The sequence below is a fragment of the Narcine bancroftii genome, chromosome 5 (assembly GCF_036971445.1).
Source record: "Narcine bancroftii isolate sNarBan1 chromosome 5, sNarBan1.hap1, whole genome shotgun sequence".
Classification (NCBI taxonomy): domain Eukaryota; kingdom Metazoa; phylum Chordata; class Chondrichthyes; order Torpediniformes; family Narcinidae; genus Narcine; species Narcine bancroftii.
This window is the reverse complement of record NC_091473.1, coordinates 238,427,703-238,450,186: the sequence shown is the minus strand read 5'-3', so window position 1 is coordinate 238,450,186 and position 22,484 is coordinate 238,427,703. Positions and strand designations below refer to the sequence as shown.

General features: G+C 38.8%; 1 protein-coding gene and 1 long non-coding RNA gene across 14 annotated transcripts in view; one reads left to right on the top strand and one right to left on the bottom strand.

Annotated features, from left to right (window-relative positions):
- Positions 1 to 22,484, top strand: part of LOC138765077 (TBC1 domain family member 22B-like) — a 209,502-nt gene that overhangs the window by 4,249 nt on the left and 182,769 nt on the right. For 2 of the 12 annotated variants that reach the window (XM_069941759.1, XM_069941760.1), the window contains exon 2: positions 6,496 to 6,552. The exons of 1 other annotated variant lie outside the window; for it this stretch is intronic. In XM_069941759.1, the coding sequence (XP_069797860.1) occupies positions 6,496 to 6,552 (57 nt within the window). Of the gene's footprint in view, positions 1 to 4,513; positions 4,532 to 6,495; positions 6,553 to 6,630; positions 6,767 to 10,660; positions 10,755 to 14,935; positions 15,016 to 15,432; positions 15,486 to 16,059; positions 16,325 to 16,381; positions 16,506 to 21,991; positions 22,187 to 22,484 lie in introns of those variants that run through there. 9 more of the 12 variants (XM_069941765.1, XM_069941766.1, XM_069941762.1 and 6 more) reach the window with 9 other exon arrangements.
- Positions 4,780 to 22,424, bottom strand: LOC138765079 (uncharacterized). Of its 2 annotated transcripts, XR_011358463.1 has the most exons (4): positions 21,978 to 22,424; positions 19,769 to 19,861; positions 7,585 to 7,658; positions 4,780 to 5,585 (listed from the first exon to the last, which is right to left on the bottom strand). It is a non-coding gene; the product is annotated as an uncharacterized lncRNA (long non-coding RNA). The 2 variants fall into 2 exon arrangements; XR_011358464.1 differs by lacking the exon at positions 7,585 to 7,658 and having other exon boundaries at positions 21,978 to 22,418.

The following is a 22,484-nucleotide window of genomic DNA, read 5'->3' as shown; positions in this document are numbered from 1 at the left end:
ACTTCAAAGGTAGATGTAAAATGTCCTAACTTCTGTTGTCATTGGTTGGATAGAAAACAAAGAAGGTTCATGAAATAATTAAATTTATTATCAACTCCCAAGACTTTCATGCTCCGACTGAACATCTCAAAGCTTTCATATTTTACACAGTTCACTTTTATCCTCTTTGCTTCAATACAGAACTACAATAGGGTTTCCCTTGCTTTCCTTCCCTATGTCCACATTCAATGTATTATCTTCCTGAATTTCTGAAATTAGTGAAAATCCATCACCAGATCAGCTTTCCCATTTCATTCAGCATTCTGAAGTAGAAATTCCTTGTTTTGGTTATCCATATCCACCAATCAATCCACTTCTCACCACAATTTCCTATGCATTGAACTTTGATGTAGGGCTGAAGCCTGAAACCTTGGTTATATATCTTTATATTTGTTACATCAAGCACACTGTGACCTGCTGAGCTTCTGCAGTATTGTTTTTTTTTTAAAACCTTTATTTCCTATTGTTATGAGCCCAGAGGACCAATAAACCCAGCAGCAATAGATATTCACCAAGACAAATGGTTACTTAAACAAAAGTTGCTTTTAATCATCTTTCAACATGAAAATAGAATCAAACTTTAACTTATTACTATTAACTAACCAAACTTAACCCCCTTCTAATTCTAAGTGCCCGTGTATCTAATGTGTATGTAAGTTCCGAAAAGTTCTTTGATTCGCAATCCAATCTTGCTTCTGATTCCTCCGTTTACTGGTTGCAGGCAATTCTTATACTGTGCACAGAATTTAACATTTATGAAGTGCACAGAATTTAACATTTATGAAGTGCACAGAATTTAACATTTATGAAGTGCACAGAATTTAACATTTATGAAGTGCACAGAATTTAACATTTATGAAGTGCACAGAATTTAACATTTATGAAGTGCACAGAATTTAACATTTATGAAGTTCACCAGGCTTTGGTGGAGAGGGAGGAGGTGCGGGCACAAGTGGAGCATCTTCTGCGGTCACAGGGGTAGGTCCCAAGAGGACAATTGTTTGGGAGGGAGGAGTGGACAAGGGAGTCACAGAAGGAACAGTCCCTGTGGAAGGTGGAGAGGGGAATATGTGTTTAGTGATGTGGCAGAAATGGTGGAGGAGGATGTTTTGGATATGGAGGTAGATGAGGTCGAGGAATCCTGTCCTTGTTGCCCGAAGGGGCATCGAGGCCAAGGAAGATGTGCGGGTAATGAAGGATATGTGGGTCAATGCTGGGGGAGGTAGTGCCGCGTTTTTTGAAGAAGGAGGACATCTCTGATGATCTGGTATGGATGTCCTCATCCTGGGTGTAGATGTGATGGAGTCAGAAATTGAGAGAAAGGAATGGAGTCCTTACAGGGGATGTGGGAGGGGTGCAGTCGAGGGAGCTGTGGGAGTTGGTGGGTTTGTAGAAGATGTCTGTTGAGAGTTTGTCTCCTGAGATGGAGAGATTGAGACAGAGAGATCGAGGAAAATGAGGTTGTTGCTAGAGATGCACCAAGTGAATTTGAGATCATGGTACAAGTTGCGAGCAAAGTGGATGAAATCGACGAGCGCATCATGAGTGCATGAGGCTGCACCAAAGTCGTCCTCGATGTAGTGGAGGAAGAGTTGAAGGGCCTTGCCTGTGTAGGCTTGTAGCATGGATTGTTCCATGTACCCAACCCCAGCTGGGGCACAAGCGGGTACCTATGGCTACCTTTTTGACCTGAAGAAAGTGGGATTAATCAAAGGAGACATTATTGAGGGTAAGGACAAGTTCTGCCAGCCAGAGGAGGGTGGTGGTGAGAAAGAAACAGATGGCTTTGAGACCTTCAATATGGGGGATGGAAATGTATTGGGGTCGAGTGTCCACGGTAAACGTGAGGCGACTGAGTGTTCGGAGAATGGAGTATAGTGTACCTGTAAATATGTTGTTTCTATTTTTCTGTGATATCCCTTCAGGATTATATTGGTATATTTGACAATGCTTTTCACATTTTCATTTGAATTTAAAAAGAAAGATCATCTTCTCAGTTTTGTATTTTGTGTAAAATGTTTTTTTAATCTTTGCTGTCTATTTATTGGTTAATCTATCTGATCTATCTATCTTTCAAATGAAAAAAGTGAGAACTGTTACTCATTTGAGACAAAAAAATTAATTGATTAATTTTTCAAATGATTAGAAATTTCAAATGCTTTTTAGATTTTTTTTGTAATTCTTACTGACACATGTAGACCACTGGATACTTGAAAGAAAATTGACAAAATTCTCACACTCTAAAGATGATTTCAACCCTGGTCTACACATATGCATGCATGCAAAGTATTTTTCAAGGATTGCTTTTGAATTTGCATCGTTCTTAAAATTACAGTTGTTCTTTGAGGTTATATTCACTAATAAAATGCCATAAAACACTGAATTTCATGACTTGTTCAAGACAAATTCTGATTCTGAATTTCAATTTTCTTTTTAGTCCTCTTGCTTGAAAGGTGCAATTTCTTGCAAGGTATGTACTGACCATACAATATTGGAGGAGAAAATATTGTTTTACTCGTGCCAATTAAATAGTTTGAGCTTTCCTTTGTAACATTTTAAATTTACTTTTGATCTTAATGTGAAGTTGGGTGACATGGTGGTGTAGTTGGTAAAGCATTTTGTCTTGTGGCTCCTGGCCTCTGGCGTGGAGTTTGTATGTTTTCCCTGTGACTGAATGGGTTTCCTCTCGTGTTCCAAAGTTAAGTGGGTTAATAGATTAATTGTCACTTTAAATTGCTTTGTGAGTGGTAGTACTCGCTTGGTTGGGATGGTTGGAGGAAATGGGTGGGGGGGAAATAGAAATTGATCGGAATGGGTGCTTTTGGCCAGCATAGAATTTGTTGGCTGTTAGGCTGGTTTGTATCACTTTATTATGCTGAGTTCATTGTCGTGAGCTTCTAAGATGGTGCTCTGCCACCAACACTAATCTGCAACAATATTAATGAGTAACTTGCTGCTTTTTTTTTTGATTTTGGTTACCATCAAATTTCCCTCACAGCAAATGTTTGTATTTATTTTTGGACAACTGATTGAGAAGTATTATTAGTACAGAACTTTAGAATTAGTGATGCCATGCTTGATTGAACTGAAAATTGCATTTATAAAATAGCAAATTATTGTTTAATTTGTAGCAGAAGATGAATTAAATCTAATCACAGCATTCTTTTAATACATTTATTAAAGTATACATGTTTAACCATGCTGAGGAGAATAAGCCTTTTTTAATTTGTATATGAAGAAAGTATCCAGCATTTGCTTTAATTAATGTATGTAATTTTCTGCTATTAGATTGTTTTTCTGAGCAGGGATTTGTTGACAAGGTAGGATCTCCAAGAGTGATTACATTGCAGTAAGAATTAAGGTAATAACAATGAAAATAGATAGAATTTCTCTGTAATTCTGTTTAGCATCTAGTTTTTCTTGGTGCTCCTTCTCCACTTCTCCACATTGTATTCTATACAAGTCGGTTGCTTAATATCATTTTGTATTTCACAAATATACAGTCTACCTAATGTTCCAGCAATGTGGTGTCACAGTAGAGTTTACTGTTACTGTACTTAGTAAGCTGACTTAAACATATGGTGTCATTCTCTCATTTATCATACAAAATTATTTGGGAGATTAGAAATCAAGAATAGGTTTATTAATGTAATAACAAGAAATAACTCTGGTCTGTAAGCGAATTACTGGACTTATTAGTGGAAATGAATTTGGTGCCTTTGTCATTTTGGCTGCTCTTGAAATTGGAATTATGAGAGTGTGTGGTTTATTTGTACTACTTGAGAATGGAATGAGAGATTCTTGTTCATTTTAAAAGTAAATGCTTTCTTTGATCCAGCAAATAAAATTGAATTGTCTATATCCAATAGCATTTTGAGGAAAGTTGGTGTAACCAGTGATCAACAAGGGTCTCTGAGTCTAACATAACTGTGGAATATGTTATATTCTCTCGAGTTATTGCCAAAAATAAGGTTGAAACTGTGAATATTATTCAAGCTGATTATTGGCATGTGCCTGAGAGAGGATTTCAATGCCCTAAATTATCTTTCATGCACTTGTCATTTATTTTTTGCTCCCCTATAAAGTTCAACTTGGCTTTCTGCTTGGCTTAAATAATTCAATTGGTTCATTGACTTTTCTGAGCTGCATTTTCTTATTTAGAATTTTCTGTTTTATGGGACGTACTTTGATTAATGGATGTCTGGAGCTTTGGCAGTGACACTATTGAAACTGATTTCTGGGTGATGTACAAGTGATATGACTTGAGAAAAACATAACATCACTTCTGCTCTGTGTGATAATGATTCCAAATGAGTTTGTGGAGATTTTTGAATGTCGACTGATATATCAATGGACCTGTACACATCACCTGTGTCTCTGCCAAGGACTGCTGCCTTTCTCACTTATGTTTTTGATATTAGTTGTTGTCTTCGATTTATAAAACAGCGTGAATATTATGAAGTCAGAGTTGGATTAACTTAATATCATAATGGTGAGTGCCCTTTTCTAAATTAGATACGTATGCCATTCACAATTCTGATATTCTTTGGTATGTTACACTTTTACTTCCATCACCAAAAATTCTGTATATTCTTCTGCTATGAACTAACAACCCTCTCAATTTTGTTAGTGACTAAAGAGACTTTGTTAGCACTAACAAAGGAACAACAATGGCAAAACTTCACCAGGTTATGGTAAATTCAGAATGACAGTTTTTATTCAACCAATAATAACATGACCTTTCTTACTTATCTCTAACTTAAACCCCCACTATGTGCAAATGTAAATATGTGTGTGTATGTATGTTTAAATTCAAACTCTGATAAGTCCATTTTAAAACTTCAGCATAATTTTGGTCTTGGTTTAAGGTCTTAAATTTTCAGTTCTGAAATAATTATGAAGCACTTTTAAACAGCATATCTTCAGGCCTCTTTATCTCACAATTCTTTTGATGATTTGTCTTTCAGAGAGATTTTATTTACATGCCATTTTTTTTATTGAAGACTGGAATCTGTTTTTCAAATGATGAAACTGCCCTCTTTATTTAAAGAGAGTTGGAAGTGGTCTTACTTATTTCAAAGCCACTTATTCTGTTTCCACTTTTTCAGATGTAACATAGGCAGCTTTTTGATCCTCTGGAGGAAATATTGCTGTTTTCAATCCTGTCTGAACAGAACGGCGAGTTCCCTTGAACTGTCTCTTTGGCTCTCATTTTGATAATGCATTTCTTGCAAATCTCTCATATCACATAGTGTGTGACATAATTTCTGTCTTTGAAGCTCATAATGCCTTTTGACACTTGTGTGCTAAAAGCATCTCTGTCCACTTACTTAAGGAATCAAAGTAATTAACCTTGTTTGATGTTTCTCTTCTGTTTCTGGGCTGTTTGGAATTTACTAACAAAATGGCTTCTTGTAAAATCAAGCAAACAATCCATTGTTCCATTTTTTTTTCGAGATCCATCATAAAAATCTTTTATCTCTTCTCCTGTGATCATTGGTGTTTAAAGTGTAAATGAACTTGTTGATGCTGAAGCCAGCTACCAGCTGCAAAGAACAATGTAAATAAGTCATGTCCACCCAAAACTAACTTTTACTAAGATATATATATATACATGAAATATAGTTTTAGCATTAGACTAAAGGTTAATCAGAACACATTCGTCACACTGTACATTAACATTAGTATTGACAGAAAAAAGTAGTTTCCAGTATAAAATTCTTGAAACAAAATAAATATAATGACACTAGAAGAATCCAGGTACATTATTATTATTTTTTTTAGTTTAGTGACATAGCATTACAATATTGTGCCACATTTGAAAGTCACCGTGTTCTGTATCTGGCTTGATTCCACTTGAAATTAAATGGAAATGTCAATTAAAAAAAAAATACAGCCTGGAATTAATTCCAGTTAAAGGGAGAGTGTTCATTTGCTGCCCAAGTTATGGATAACCTGATTTACAGAGATCCAACTTTACTCAACTTCTATGGTACATTTAAAAAATATTTTCAAACTAATTATAATTTGTGCTATTCATTCATGATTGAATACATGTTCCATTAGTTTAATTATAGGTCGTGTTAGGGTGAATATGCAATGAAATGGAAGAATTATAGCAATACATTGCACATTACTATGGTAAATGGACAATTCTGACTTGTGGAGAAATTGGGTGATGGATGATTCTCTGAAACCCTTTAAATTAAAATCTAAATTTTATTTCAATTGGAAACAAATGTCACTGCAATGGGGAAGAAAATACTATTTCTTCTATAACTATTTTTGTTTGCAGTACATCCCTTCATTTGGGAAGATCATAACTCAATCCACATGCAAATCATTAATGATATGAATTGGAATTTTTTTTCTCCTGATTTGCAATATGAAGTGTAAATGATGCTTGCTTAATTCATTTTTTACACTTATATGGCATGTTTTTTTTTGTTTCCATAGTATACAACAAGTTTATGGAGCACAGCATCCCCCATTTGATCCCCGGCTACATAAAAAGTAGGTTGGCAGCATAATTAATTGTTCTCTTGTGATGTCGTGAAATACCATTTTAATCTGATGAATTTGGTACTGTGAATGCAACTATAATTTTGCCAGTAGGAAAAAGTGAATTACAATAAATAAGCATTGGCCAGAAGATTATGATTTGTTTTGTTACATAATTGTAGAAGAACACAGCAGAGGCAATCCAATTTGTTTTCAGTCCAATTTGGTAGGTAGGAAATTTGACTAATTAGTTGGATCTTTCTTTGTGAAAACCTATTTTGTGAAGTCAGGCCAAATGTGATTGGTTAGTGACTAATAATGAAATTGATTTGTCATTAAATCTATGATGCAGAATGTATGCCGCCACCCCGGGGGCCGCCACCCCGGGGGCCGCCACCCCGGGGGCCGCCACCCCGGGGGCCGCCACCCCGGGGGCCGCCACCCCGGGGGCCGCCACCCCGGGGGCCGCCACCCCGGGGGCCGCCACCCCGGGGGCCGCCACCCCGGGGGCCGCCACCCCGGGGGCCGCCACCCCGGGGGCCGCCACCCCGGGGGCCGCCACCCCGGGGGCCGCCATTCCAGCTGCTTGTTTTGTTACATAATATATAGGTTCTGAAACATGGTTCACACATGTTCAAGAGTTTGCAACTTCCATTTCAAGAGATTGTAAATTTGTTGAAGTTTGATAGTGGGATTCCTGTTTGTAAATGCTTACATTAAATTGTGTTGAAGGACAGATTTAAATACGACATGATCCTTATTTTTGGTGCAGCCTAATGCTTAGCTGTTTGGAGAAAGTAATGATTCCGTATATTACTAATCTAAAATTTATAGCTATGTCATCTGCTTTTAGCTATTGTCCCATCCCATTTTTAAGATGGCAATATAGAGTAGCAGGGTGGCACAGTTGGCGTAGCAGTTAACGCAACACCTTCACACTGCCAGTGATCGGGACCGGGGTTTGAATCCCATGCTGTCTGTAAGCTGTGTCTTTGTGAGCCTTCTCTGGGGACTTGGGTTTCCTCCCTCCATTCAAAAACATACCAGGTGCTGTAGGTCAATCAGGTGTAATTGGGCGGCACTCGTGGGCCGAAATTTCCTGTTACCTTGCTTTATATCTAAATTAAAAATAATGTTTATATAAGCATGCTACATGAAAGTATTAATGTAAATCAAGTGTTTACACACAAATTCATACATCTTCCAGTCTGTACTTTAAATGGTACTTTTCTTAATGATCAGGTTAACTTTAATATAACAATTGTCTTCGAGTTTTAGCATTCTGAAGTTTAAAATTTGTACCAATTGTTGCAAATATTACTGTTGAAAAAATATATGAGGAAATTGGTTTGACATAATGTAAAGGTGGCAGAAGACGGTGTAATTTTTCTGAAGTTTGACCTGCACATATTCGATAAAGCATCTATTAAGCTTTTTTTTACTATTGCAATCCAGCTAATTGAAAATAAATGTAATAATTAAAATTGAAAAAGTGGGTCATGTCGGATTATTTCCTGAAACATTTTTTAATACTGCAGTTCAATGTGGCACTGCTGAACATTTAAATCTCTCCAATTTTGCATTCTATCAGAATACTTTTCCTCTTTTGCACCTCCTCTATTCTGTCCCACCAGAACTCTGATTACATAATAAGTTTGGAATTCTTCAGCACGTGCAGTATTTTGCTTTGACAATGTGATTTGTAACATTGGTACAATTATTGGTACAATGCTCCAGCTCCCTCAACAGCCCCTAAGGCTAGAGCTGGATGAGGTTCCAACCCTGGATGAGACATATAAGGCAATCGAACAACTGAAAAGTGGCAAAGCAGCAGGTATGGATGGAATCCCCCCAGAAGTCTGGAAGGCTGGCGGCAAAACTCTGCATGCCAAACTGCATGAGTTTTTCAAGCTTTGTTGGGACCAAGGTAAACTGCCTCAAGATCTTCGTGATGCCACCATCATCACCCTGTACAAAAACAAAGGCGAGAAATCAGACTGCTCAAACTACAGGGGAATCACGTTGCTCTCCATTGCAGGCAAAATCTTCGCTAGGATTCTACTAAATAGAATAATACCTAGTGTCGCCGAGAATATTCTCCCAGAATCACAGTGCGGCTTTCGCGCAAACAGAGGAACCACTGACATGGTCTTTGCCCTCAGACAGCTCCAAGAAAAGTGCAGAGAACAAAACAAAGGACTCTACATCACCTTTGTTGACCTCACCAAAGCCTTCGACACCGTGAGCAGGAAAGGGCTTTGGCAAATACTAGAGCGCATCGGATGTCCCCCAAAGTTCCTCAACATGATTATCCAACTGCACGAAAACCAACAAGGTCGGGTCAGATACAGCAATGAGCTCTCTGAACCCTTCTCCATTAACAATGGCGTGAAGCAAGGCTGTGTTCTCGCACCAACCCTCTTTTCAATCTTCTTCAGCATGATGCTGAACCAAGCCATGAAAGACCCCAACAATGAAGACGCTGTTTACATCCGGTACCGCACGGATGGCAGTCTCTTCAATCTGAGGCGCCTGCAAGCTCACACCAAGACACAAGAGAAACTTGTCCGTGAACTACTCTTTGCAGATGATGCCGCTTTAGTTGCCCATTCAGAGCCAGCTCTTCAGCGCTTGACGTCCTGCTTTGCGGAAACTGCCAAAATGTTTGGCCTGGAAGTCAGCCTGAAGAAAACTGAGGTCCTCCATCAGCCAGCTCCCCACCATGACTACCAGCCCCCCCACATCTCCATCGGGCACACAAAACTCAAAACGGTCAACCAGTTTACCTATCTCGGCTGCACCATTTCATCAGATGCAAGGATCGACAATGAGATAGACAACAGACTCGCCAAGGCAAATAGCGCCTTTGGAAGACTACACAAAAGAGTCTGGAAAAACAACCAACTGAAAAACCTCACAAAGATAAGCGTATACAGAGCCGTTGTCATACCCACACTCCTGTTCGGCTCCGAATCATGGGTCCTCTACCGGCACCACCTACGGCTCCTAGAACGCTTCCACCAGCGTTGTCTCCGCTCCATCCTCAACATCCATTGGAGCGCTCACACCCCTAACGTCGAGGTACTCGAGATGGCAGAGGTCGACAGCACCGAGTCCACGCTGCTGAAGATCCAGCTGCGCTGGATGGGTCACGTCTCCAGAATGGAGGACCATCGCCTTCCCAAGATCGTATTATATGGCGAGCTCTCCACTGGCCACCGTGACAGAGGTGCACCAAAGAAAAGGTACAAGGACTGCCTAAAGAAATCTCTTGGTGCCTGCCACATTGACCACCGCCAGTGGGCTGATAACGCCTCAAACCGTGCATCTTGGCGCCTCACAGTTTGGCGGGCAGCAGCCTCCTTTGAAGAAGACCGCAGAGCCCACCTCACTGACAAAAGGCAAAGGAGGAAAAACCCAACACCCAACCCCAACCAACCAATTTTCCCTTGCAACCGCTGCAATCGTGTCTGCCTGTCCCGCATCGGACTGGTCAGCCACAAACGAGCCTGCAGCTGACGTGGACTTTTTACCCCCTCCATAAATCTTCGTCCGCGAAGCCAAGCCAAAGAAAAGAACAATTATTTCCTATCCTGGTGGTTCTCAAATTTGTTTTGCACACAAATCACCTTAAATATTCCTTGAGTTACTCCAGACTTCCCTTAACCCTTGGACCACCAGTGGAGAGGAGTGGGAAGAATGCTGGTGAAGTGCGCAGGCAAATATGTCAGATGCTGAGGATGATGGGAAGGAAAGTGAGGTCCTTGTTCTATCTGTGAGGAAGTGGGATGAGACTGATAAGGAGGGGATGCAAGCAAGGGCTTTATCAATTGGGGGGAAGTGGGTGGGAGGGCCAGTCATGTTTCTTAAATAAAGGTGATTTGGATTTCCAAGAGGCTAAGACCTGGGAACAGATGTAGTGGAGGCAGAAAAATTGAGAGGAAAGGGATGGAGTCCTTACAAGAGCCAGAGTGAATAGATGTATAATCCAGATAGCTCCATGAAAATGGTTATTATCCTAATAACATTGGGAAACTTTCAAATGTGTAACCATGGACTGATGTAATCAACCTGTGTCACAATGAGTACTTTTTAATTTTTTCCATTAGGTTAGGGTTAACAATTAGTGCAATCCTAAACATATGTAATTTCTGCAGAAAGAATTTTGGTTGCATAGAGAGTACAATGTCTATTGTTAGGAATTATTTTACAAGGTATGGGTTGAATGGAATTGTATTTGGATGAACTCATTAATATCCTCTGTGGTATTTGATTTTTTTTTTGCAGTATTTTAGGATATGTGATCTGAGAGGAAAATGTAAATACATTTTAGTATATTTCAATATATTCATTTTTTGTAATATAGATTATGTCAGTTAATTACTGTATGCTTTTTTTTGTTTATGAATTAATGATTAATTTAGAATAGCTTTTATTTTATAGTTAATTGTTCCTTGAATTAGAGGTGATGTTGTGTTGGTCAGGGAATAGCTATTTAAATTGGAGCCAAAATTGTATGACTGAGGAATATTTCCATGATATGTTAGTGTAGTTGTGTGTGGTACTGATTAAAAGTATTAAGGCTGTCTTAATATATCTATCCTTTTTGGTATTCCTGTATGTGTTTTTATTAACTGCATTTTTGATGTGATGACCCAGATGTTGATCCAATACTTGAATCTGTTTACCATTTTTTGACTGGATGGACTGATCAGCACAAGGACTTGAAAATTGAAATGAGACTGAAGTACATGGATTGCTGCCAAAATAGTGTAGAAACAAACTCTTTGTTCTCAGTAGCTTAGTGGGTATTGGGAAGACCAGTTGACGAGAAGCTTTTTTTGTCTCTTCATTTTTTATTTTCCTTTTGTAACTTGGAATCAAAACAGTTCTTTTCCCTTTCCTCCTATTCTTTAAACATCTCCTAGACATGAGCCAGTTTATGATGGGATCAGAATCTGTGCACTTTGCCCCCTCTCGGTGCTCATTGAAGCAAGATGCTGGCAATAAAACTGATGATATGGATTTGGCTCCAGTTTGATGGTGAATAGTTTGATCTTGATGAAAGTTCTGCAGGGGATGACTATGTTGTGAATAAAGGTGGCACTGATGATCATTACCTGGTGATGCATGGATGGATTTCTGACTCCCCACCATTATTCTGCTTATTGTTGATTCAGGCCCTTGCAGTATTCTGGAAAAAAAATTTCCATTTGGAAGCTGAGATCCACCTCTATCTAAAATTCCATATTGGTTGTGTGTTGCGCAAAATAAAAGTGTAAAAGTTTGTGTCAATGACCCATCATCCGACTTGATCATGTCGTGAAATATTAGCTGTGATTCTCTCTCCATAGATACCATATATTTTGGCATGTACGTCGTACCTCTTTTTTCAGCCTCATTATAAGGATTTTAAGGTATATCTGGTGTATAATTTGATCCCAATTTTCTGGGTGCCTGATGTCCCCTGTAGACTGGCATATAAGTTGATGCCCCCCCCCCCCCCCCCCCAAAGCTTGCAATGCCTGAGACGGCCAAGAAAACAAGCAATTGTGCTACTGCAAGAAAATTTGATGGGCCTGAGAAGTTGGTAAGAGATTAGAGGAAGAAAGGAGAAACTTTAAGAAAAATACCAAAAAGGCCATGTTCTTTCAGAAAAAGAATCAATCATTGGTCAGAGTTGGAAAATCGTGTGGCAGAATGGGTATGTGAACAGAGGCAAGATTCACCTCTTTGTCGCCTGAAATCAAATAAGAACATTTTCACTGCAGTAGGGCCAAGTCACACCCAGACCTTTGAAGATTTTGAGGCTACAGTCAGCTGATGCCATCGTTTCATGAACAGGAAAAGTCCGGCATTATGCCAAAAAACAAAAATTGCACAGAAACTACTAAAAGATCTTGACCATAAAGTTGTAAGTTTTCACCAGTTTATTATGCAAAACTGGCAGAAATACCAGTTTGGAAATGTAGACGAAACCTGCATGAATTTTGACATGATAGGCAATAGAACAGTGGAATGGAAAGGTGTTAAAACTGTGCATACCAGAAGTACAACCCATGAAAGGACCAGGTTTATCGTGCATGGCTGACGGGAAAAAGTTAAGAGCCCGTGGAATTCTTCAAATGCAAAATTAAACCAAAAATGAAATTCCCTGCAGGTATTTTTGCACATTTTCATGAAAAAGGATGGGTGGATGAAAATGGTGTATAACTATGGATAGAGCATGTGTGGAACAGGCAGTTTATGCAAAGAACAGAGTTTTATGGTCTGGGGTATGTTTCGTAGCTACTTAACTGAGAACACTAAAAGTAGGTTAGCATGACATAATACTTACATGGCAGTTATCCTGATTTGATGTTTATATTGCAACCTCTCAATGTCTGCTTGAACAAGCCACTCAAGCATCATGTGCGCGAGGGATAGAATACAGAGTGCAGAAGTCGTTTACGAAAGGTGGGGAAAAGGTGTATCACTTGCTATGCTGTGTAACTTTGTGCTCAAGACATGGGACAAAGTAGAGACTGATTAAAATAATTTAAAAAGTGCGGTATCTCTTGTGTAATTGATGGCTCGGAATATGATTTATTGTGGGACACTGATGATGAAACTTAAACCACCTCATCAGATACAGACTGGGACCCTTATGATGACTGTTTAAACAGTGAGAGTTTGGATTTGCTTGCTGTCATCTTCGTTTCAGACGATGATAGGAAGAGTGTTTTTTTGAAGGATTCTAAATGTGTTGTTGTTTTCAGACAATGATAGTAATTTTGAAGGGTGCTATTTGTGATGTTTTCAATAAAAATCTCAATGAAAATCTGTTGCAGTCAGATTTTTTTTTAAAGGGTCGACATAGGCCAAATTGGTTTTTCAGTTGTTAACTTGTATGCTGGATCAGCGCAAATTGGATTTTGATCTGAATTTAAGGTCTCAAAAGAATATATGACTTATGTTGACCCCCATTTTTTGTTTTTTTTTGTTTCACGACTCGACTTTTATGCCAAAATATACGGTAACTGCAAATTTTGCTTTTGAATTGTCTGATACTTAGTGTGATGTTTATTTTTATTGTAATAAAGAAACTTGGGTTCTTTGAAAACAAATAAGCATTATTAGCTAAAGAATTCACTTAGGACTGTGTGGAAGCATCCATCTTAAATCATCCTCAGCTGCAACATACTAGTCTACGACTCCCTCTAGTAGTCAGGAGGATCACTAGTATTCTAGCACTATACCCCTTTTCCTTGAGATGTTTAATCTAACAACATTACACACTAATGCAGTATTTCAATTTAAAGTTCAACACCAATGTAAACACAACATCAGAAGCACAAACTTTTTAAGTGTGCAGTTCTTTTTCTTTTAGAGATGCAGTTTGTCAGGTGTTTTGATAACACATGTGGATCTTCTTAACAGAGGTGCTTGTGTCGGCTCTGCTGGTCCACTACTGCCTAGCACTGGCGGGGTTTCCTCTGTCGCTGTGCAATCTGGATTTTGTGCATTTGTCTATTCCTGCAGTGCCTCTTGCGTTTTCAGCAGGCTCTTTCGATTCCTTCTCAGTATTAGATAGTTATCTGTTCTGACCGTGTAGTAGCTTGGATTTACTTCCAGAACAGTGGCCTTTTTGTCCCAAGTGTTGGAATCTCTAAGTCGCACAATAAATTTTGGATAAATGAGGATAAATGAATCAAATCAGAAATCCTCATTTATCCAAAATTTTTTTTGGTGCCGAACTGATTGGGGAAGTCAGGCTCTCGGTGGCAGCCAGCATTTTTTTTGTGATGCTTATTTTAATGCTTAAAAAGCCTTCCCTTGTTTTTTGTTGCTGTTTAAACACTGCTACGAGATTTGCTGTTGCTACCTGACTTTAAAAAAAAAAAGAAGACTGGTTCTCTAGAGAGAAAAAAAAAGTTTATCTGAAATAGGCCTAATACCGACCATTTTGGATAATCGGAGTTGTACTGTAGTTTGCTTTGCTTTTTGTCTCCATTTCAGATGCTTTTGTTTCTTTTTGATGTCTTCAACATCTATTTTTTTTTGGGCCTGCAAAGTGGGTAACTGTAGTGCGTAGTTCAGCAGGTGACATGCCCTGTTCAAGTAGCAAAGCTCTATAACTCAATAGAGCTAGATAAGGATCTGAGCCACTGTCTAGTGCTTTCTTGAGCAACTGTTTAACTATGTGCACTCCTTTCTCTGCTTTAGCATTTGATTGTGGATGCAGAGGACTTGAAAGTCATGTTGAAAATCATATTCTTCTGCAAAGTTCTGGAATTCTCAACAATTGTAGCATGGTTCATTATCACTGCAGACAATTTGATGAATTTCATGTCTTGGAAAAATCAATATCATGTATTTGATCAGACAAGCAGGAGATGTATTAGGAAGCAGCATAATCTCCGCCTAGTTCGATAGATGATCAATAACCATCCATGTGGAATAGATCAGTCCCAACTTTCTGCCATGGTTTTATTGGTAAGTTGGTTGTTATCATGGGTTGCTTTGCATGATGTTTCAAACAGGCCTCATAGGTTGAAACCATCCTGTCAATGTAAGTCTTTATCCCAGGCCAATAAATAGCAATTCTGGCCCGCCTTTTTGCATTTTTCCATTCCAAGGTGCCCCTCATGCACCCTTTTCAGCATCTCTTGTCACAGTGATTGAGGAATGATAATTTTGCCCTGTCTGAGTAGAAGCCCAATGATAGCACTCAACTCGGCTCTGATGTGGTAGTATGGCTGACATTCACCTCTAGGCCATCTTTCATTTTTAAGGTTTCTCTTTCTGAGCCCAGAAATGTTGTTTGGCAGCACTTGATGATGTTATTATGACATCACAAAAGACTTTTGGTTAGGGGATGTAGTTAAAGTTTTGTGATTATAAATTCATGTGTGAGACACTTGTGCAAGATGTGATACTCGGATTTTCTAAAAATCCTGCACATGGTATCTGTGTTTATTTAAAATCTCTAATTCAAGAGAATCTTCAAAGATAAAGAGAAAAAAGATACCTTACACTTGCATTTGAAGTTAAAGTATTCTGGGAAAATACTTTTGTATGCGAACGATCTCAGTAAATCACTCAGCAACTTTCTGGTTTTCATATTTAAAAATGAGGAAGAGTCTCCAAAGATTGATGTGCAGTCTACTTTCTTATAATATTGACTTGAGATAATCTCATGGTTTTTTTTTGTGAAAATTTAAAAAAAATGTTACTTTTTAATATATTTTCAAAGTTTATCCTCCTCCAAATTAAAATAGCCTTGTGTAGAACCATTCCATTTACAAGCTAAAACAGCTTTCTCATGTAATATAATTAAAATCAATGATCAGAAGGCATCAGACTAGAAATAATCCATTCACCCCATTGTGTCTGCTCCACCATTCAATCGTGAACTGATCCATTTTTTTTATTCTGCCCCACGGCCCGGCCTTCTCCCCTTTGATGCCCTGGATAATGGAGGACCATCAATCTTAGACTGAAATACATCTAATGACTTGGCCTCTGCAGCCACCTGTGGCAACAATTTCAATAACTAAATTTGGCTGCAGTCTCTTTTTTCCCCTTTCATGGATTCTTTGCTATTTTTGCCTTGAACTGATTTTATTTTTGCATGCTACTTCTGAATCTTGGCCTGAAGAATGAGCAAAATTTTTGAAAGGTTTTTGTAACTTTTCTCTGGTGAAACATAGCTGAACTCTTAGTTTTCACTGAACAACTGAGGGATGGAGCCACATTACAGGCACAGAATTGGTTAATTCTGAACAATTTTAGCAGGAAACAGGTGATCAATATTTGCTTTTTGCATACTTATGAAAGTAAAGACAGTCTTGACCTTAGTTCAGGGGGAAAGAAAGATTGAAGAATAGGAGGTCACGAACTGAAAGTCCTGAAAAGACAAATCAACCTGGATTAGATGCTTATTTTTTTGGAAAATTGATGTAAATTTAGCAAGCAGTTATGAAGTAAGTAACAAAGACAACTCATCTCTATTTTGTTGGTTGACCATTTGGAATGCTTTCACTGAATTTTCATTTGTAAATAATTTGTTGGTCATTATAATTGTGCACAGAATGAATGTCCATCATTGGAGCAGATAATCACTAAATATTTATACCTTTCTAAAAGTTTAAAAAAAAATATTTTATTAACCAGCTAAGTGTGTTTTGTCCCATGTGAATTTATTGCAACAGTTAGCCTGAACAATTCATTGTATTCTTTTGATTTTATGAAGACTGAAAGTAAATAACATTTTCTAAGAAATTAAATGTAAATCTAATTTATTTGTGTAACATTTTTGTTACATTAAGAATCATTTGTTTAATCAGTGTGGCCTTAAATATTGATGAGTTGTATTAACTTTGACATCATTTTAATATGTGGGGATTTTTTGTTTGTCCTTCAATTTAGTCTTAAAGAAATTAGGCTTGGTTAGTATTAATCAAGTCCTCCAAATGCTACATGCTTACAGCAAAAGGATATAAATTCTGCCCCACTAAGTATGTTGCAAAGTATTGGTGTCATTAGCTTTGCAGTATGTCTGCAGAGGTTCCATATTTTCTCTGTGACTGCCCATGTTTCACAAACATTCTGGTAGATTAATTGCCCACTGTAAATCTCCACTTGCTTTTGGCAAGCTCTTGGCAAAAAGAATCAGGAAGTTGAGCATGTGTGAGAGAAAGCAAATTGAAGAGATGCATGTTAATGAGGACAGGGAAATGGGATTATTCCTTTCGCTTCATTATGTACCTGATAGGCTAAATGGTGACCCCTTGAGTCATAATTGCATTTGTGGACCTCCCAGCTCTTGTGATGCTGTTAAATGTTTTAAATTCTGCCAGAAATTTGAATATTCCCATTTAATTTGGAGAGCAAGCCTTTTTTTCCCCTCCAAGTTGCTTCTGTTGTATTGTAATATGAGTGAAAGTTGGATATTTTGCAGCTTGAACACTCTGGCTTCATTTGAATGAGTTATTTTATCATGTGTTTTAAATAATTATAATGTCCTTCTCTTGCACCTTGCTGCACATGCAATGATTCTGGAATTTGAAAAGGTATTTTTTTTAAATTAAGAGAGTAATAATAATGTATACTTGACTTTTTAAAAAGCTGTACGTAACTAGAGTAGCAAAAGCATTTGCAACTATTTGAGGCAAATAAAACAAGACTGAAGTTTAATCCTGATAGGGTTTCACGATAAAGGAATACTTGCATGCTGCACAAGCGTTGGCATCGACTAGTTTTCTTGTTTACATATGCAGAATCCAATATTATACATCCCTGTAAATTTTCAGCATGTGGACAATGTCTCCAAAGCTAAATTTCCATCACATACTGTAATTTGATAACTTTCATCAAATTAATAAAATGGAAGTGATGAGTTCCTGCAAAATAATAAATCCCGAGTGGAACTGAATTCAAGGATGGATGATCTTGAATTATCTAACTTTACTACTTTGTGGAATCTGAGCAACATTCCAAAAGTTTGTAGATTTATGGAAGGATTGAAAGTGATTTTTTTTTTCCCTCCTGTTCCATTCCCTCTCTATCTACATCCACGAGACCTCACATGCCCTCCGACTTGTCAATAACTTCCAATTTCCTGAACATGACTGCTTCATTTTCACTCTGGACGTTCAATCTTTCTACAGCTCCATTTCCCATACAGAAGTTTCAAAGCCCTTTGTTTCTTTCTAAATGACAGAACATGCTCTTTCCCTTCTTTGATTCATCCCACTGTCTCCAAGTCAAAGGAGTAGCCATGGATCCCAGCTATGCCTGCCTTTTTGTTGGCTTTGCCTGCAAACCGACGCAGGCAAGGCTGCTCAACTCTTTCTTGGCTACATTGATAACTATATTTGTGCTGCCTCTTGCATCCATGATGAGTTTGTCAACTTTATTCACTCCGCTTCTTTTACCCTAACCTTAAAATCACTTGGTCCATCTTGATCTCTCTGTCTCCATCTTGGGAGACAAACTTTCTATGGACATTTTCTCTAACCTACCAACTCCCATTACTATCTTGACTTCTCTTCTTCACATCCAGTCCCCTGTAAGGATTCTATTCCTTTCTCTTAATTTTTCTGTCTCTCTCACATCTGCTCCCAAGATTCCGATTTGAGATTTATTCTCAGAGTATATACATGGCATCATATATAAACCTGTGATTCTTTTACCTGTGGGCAAGGCAGAATGACCAATTATTGGTAAGTTATTATCTCAGTGGCCAATCATTTCAAGTTGATGCCTTCCATTCCAGATCGTCAGAGCTCCTCCTCCTTCCAAAAATGTGACTTCACCTATACCACAATCAACTTAGCCCTTACCCGCATCTCTTCCATTTCCCACACATCTGTCCTGGTCCGCTCCACCCCAAGACACGACTAAAAGAAGATTCCCCTTGTCCTTGCCTACACCCACACCAATCTCTGCATTCAGCATATTATCCTCCAACATGATCCCATCTTTCCTTCTCCACCTTCCGTAGGGACTGCTCCTTCTGTGTCTCGCTTGTCCATTCATCCCTTCCCACTAATTGCTCCCTTGGCACTTTCCCCTGTTACCTTAAGTAGTGCCACCTTTGTGCCCACACCTCCTCCCTCACCACCATTTGGGTGGCCCCAAACAGTCCTTCCAAGTGAAGCAATATTGTGAATCTGTGGGAGTCATCTGCTGCATCTGGTGCTTCTGTTGTGGCCTTCTCTACATCAGAGAGACTGGAGACAGCTTTGCTGTGCACCTTCACTCTGTCTGACCTCTCAATGGCCAATCATTTCAATTCTGCACCCCACTCCCACTCTGGCATGTCTGCCCATGGTCTCATGCACTGGCAAACCAAGGCTACACATAAATTGGAGGAGCAACACCTAGTTTTCCATCGGGCACTCTCCAACTGATGGCATTAACATAGACTTCTCCACGTTCTGCTAGACCACACCCTGTTCTCCCTCTCTTCTCCATTCCTCTGCTTCCTTTCCTTCAGCTCTCCATCCCCTTCCCTCTCCATTCACAATCCTGTTTTCTGTTGTGTCCATTCTTTTTTATCCACCTATGACCTCTTGCCTGTGGGTCTGTGTTCCTCCACCTGTACCTCCCCCCCCCCGCCCCCCACACCATTTTATTCAGGCACCAGCTAACACTTTTTCCCATATTGTGATGAAGAGCTCAAACCTAAAACTTTGGTTCTGTATTGTTATCTTTGCTACATAAAGTATGCTGTTTGACTTACTGAGTTTCTCCAGCCTTGTTTTTGCTTCAATCACTGCGTCTGCAGACTTTTTTGTTTGACTGATTGAGGTGAAGTTATTTCAATTCCAGAAGTCTGGGGAAAGGATGAATAGGAATAAGAGAACAAATGATGATTCTTACTTCCACTGTGGGAAGGCAAGGTTCAAATAAGCGTTCAAGATCAGGGAGTGTGACATAATCAGCAATGTTGTGATTAGTACCTCCAAATGACATCCGATATAAGGATTGAGGCAGAGATATCTGTGATCATTTTGTAACTGGCACTTAATTTCCTGTTGTGTAGTCATCAAGAGAATGGGAAATGGTTAGGGTGGTGGAGGAGGTGGGGAGAGTGGGTCAAGTGTTGAAGTGATTTGAACTTCATGGGTGATTAAGAGGGAAATAACTACCAGACATGAAGGAGGAAAAAGTGTTATTGAAGTGGGTATATTGAGAATTGCCTGTAAGCTCAGTGACCATGGTTGAGATCAAGAGTACTCAAAGACTGTTTGTCTTAGCAATTGAACTATTGGCAGAGGCCATTTGAAAAGATCCAAAGTTGAAGGGATTCAGGGCGAGCCAGCTAGAGCACAAAATAAATCTAATGGCAGATGACCTGTTGCTGTACCTGACGGACCCAGCTGGGTCTTTGCCAAGACTACTTACCACACTGGAGTATTATGGTACAATATCAGGTTATAAAGCCAACATAGAAAAAAGTAAGATCATGCCATTGAATAAATTTGACTATAAACAGTAATTTTAGTTGGCATGTAGGAGGTGTGAAATATCTAGGAATCAAGATAGATAGCAATCTGGAAAATTTATATAAACTTAACTACCGCCCTATGATGGAGAAGATTGAAGGTAACTTAACAAGATGTTGGGACCCTCCCATCACTTTAATGGGGAGGGTTAACTGGATAAAGATGAAGGTGATGGCAGGACTTCAATGCCTCTTCCAGTCTCTACCGATTTCATGACCACGATCCTCCTTTAAAACATTGAACGATAACTTAAGGGCATTCATCGGGAATAGAAAAATGCGCTGGATAGCCTTTTTAAAAAAAAACTGAAATGAGACTACAGCTTTTGGTTTGGGGGGGAGGGCCTTTAAGGTGTCCTGATTTTAAGAACTACTATCTAGTAGCTCAGTTGAGGTTTCTTTCATCCTTTTTTAAGGAGGGGGAACTGCCGTCTTGAGTGCAAATGGGATTGCACTCGATGGGGGAGAGGATAGCAAAAGATTTCATTTACAAATGGGATGCTAAATTAATAGCAAAAAAAACCCAGATTACCCTATACTGAAACATTTGATTAAAATTTGGCATGAGATCAATGAGTGTATTGGAGAAAAAGTGGGAATATCACCAAGGATGCCACTGACTCTTAATGAATTGCTCATGGGCAATAAAATTCTGGAGATTTAGCATTGGCAGAGGATCTGATATATTGAACGGAGACAGCTTATGTTCTTCGAGCAGTTAAATGGTAAATACGATTTGTCTTATGGGACCTTTCATTGTTTTCTCCAATTAAAATAGTTTCTAAGGAATAGGTGGGGCCCTACAATGACCCTGCCTGCACCTAGCGAGGTTGAAGGGATGCTTCAACTGGGAAACACACCCAAATTTATTTCCGAATATACTAAGTACTCCCAAGATGAAAGCCCTATGAAAGGGCTGCACAGATCAAGAGAGATGGGAGTCAGACCTGGGCATCACAATTGATGAGAGATGCTGGTTGGACTGGTGTAGAGATAATGACAATAGTGATTAACTTGCAGATACAGACTGGTTTCTAGAACTTTCTACACCAGCTCTATATCACACCACAAAAGATTCACAAGGCAAAATCAGAGAGCTGTTTCAGGTGTGGAGTGAAGCCAGGATAGTTTGTTCACGCAACCTGGTCCTGCACAAAGGTGACCCTATTTTGACAGGATTTGGCCGATTATACTAACCAGGATAACAAAAGTAACCTTTCTCCCAGATCCAACATTGTATCTACTTGGAATCTCATGGACACAAGCTACAAATTAACCAAATTCCAAATTCAATTCGTATTGTTTTGTCCATAGCAAAGAAAAATGCATAGCAATGACCTGGAAGTCTGACTCCCCTCTCCTTATTAGTAGGTGGACGACAGAGATGCATAGTTGTATCGCATGGAAAGAAAATCACATACAATCTTGGAAATTGACATAGTACCTTTGTTAAAATATAGCAGCCGAATCTGACACACACGGGAGCACAGCTGTAGCCACACCCTGACAAAAACTACCAATAGATGGATTAACAAAAAAAATTACATAAGGCCTCTCCGGATATTCATCGGAAGCACCGACAACCCGCCCAGCGTTCTTTTTCTTTTCTCTCTTTCACTTTTTTAGAAGGGAGGGAGGTGAGCAACATCACATGTATGTAGATTGCTGGTGGATATCTGTACATTTTTGAAGCAGTTTGTTATTTCCTTGTGTTTTTGATGAAAAACAAAATATTTTTGTTTAAAAAGTACTCAAAGACCAGAACATAGCGAAAGTGGTAGGAGCTGTTATGTTTCAGATACCTGATTTAACTATCTATTTTAAAGAAATGACAAGTTTTTTTTACTGTCTTGTGAAAGCACCTTGGGGAAAGAAAGTTTTAAAAAAAGTTTTCAACTGGCCTGCACTTTTATCAGGATTAATTACATAGCATCACAGTCAGCAAGCTTTA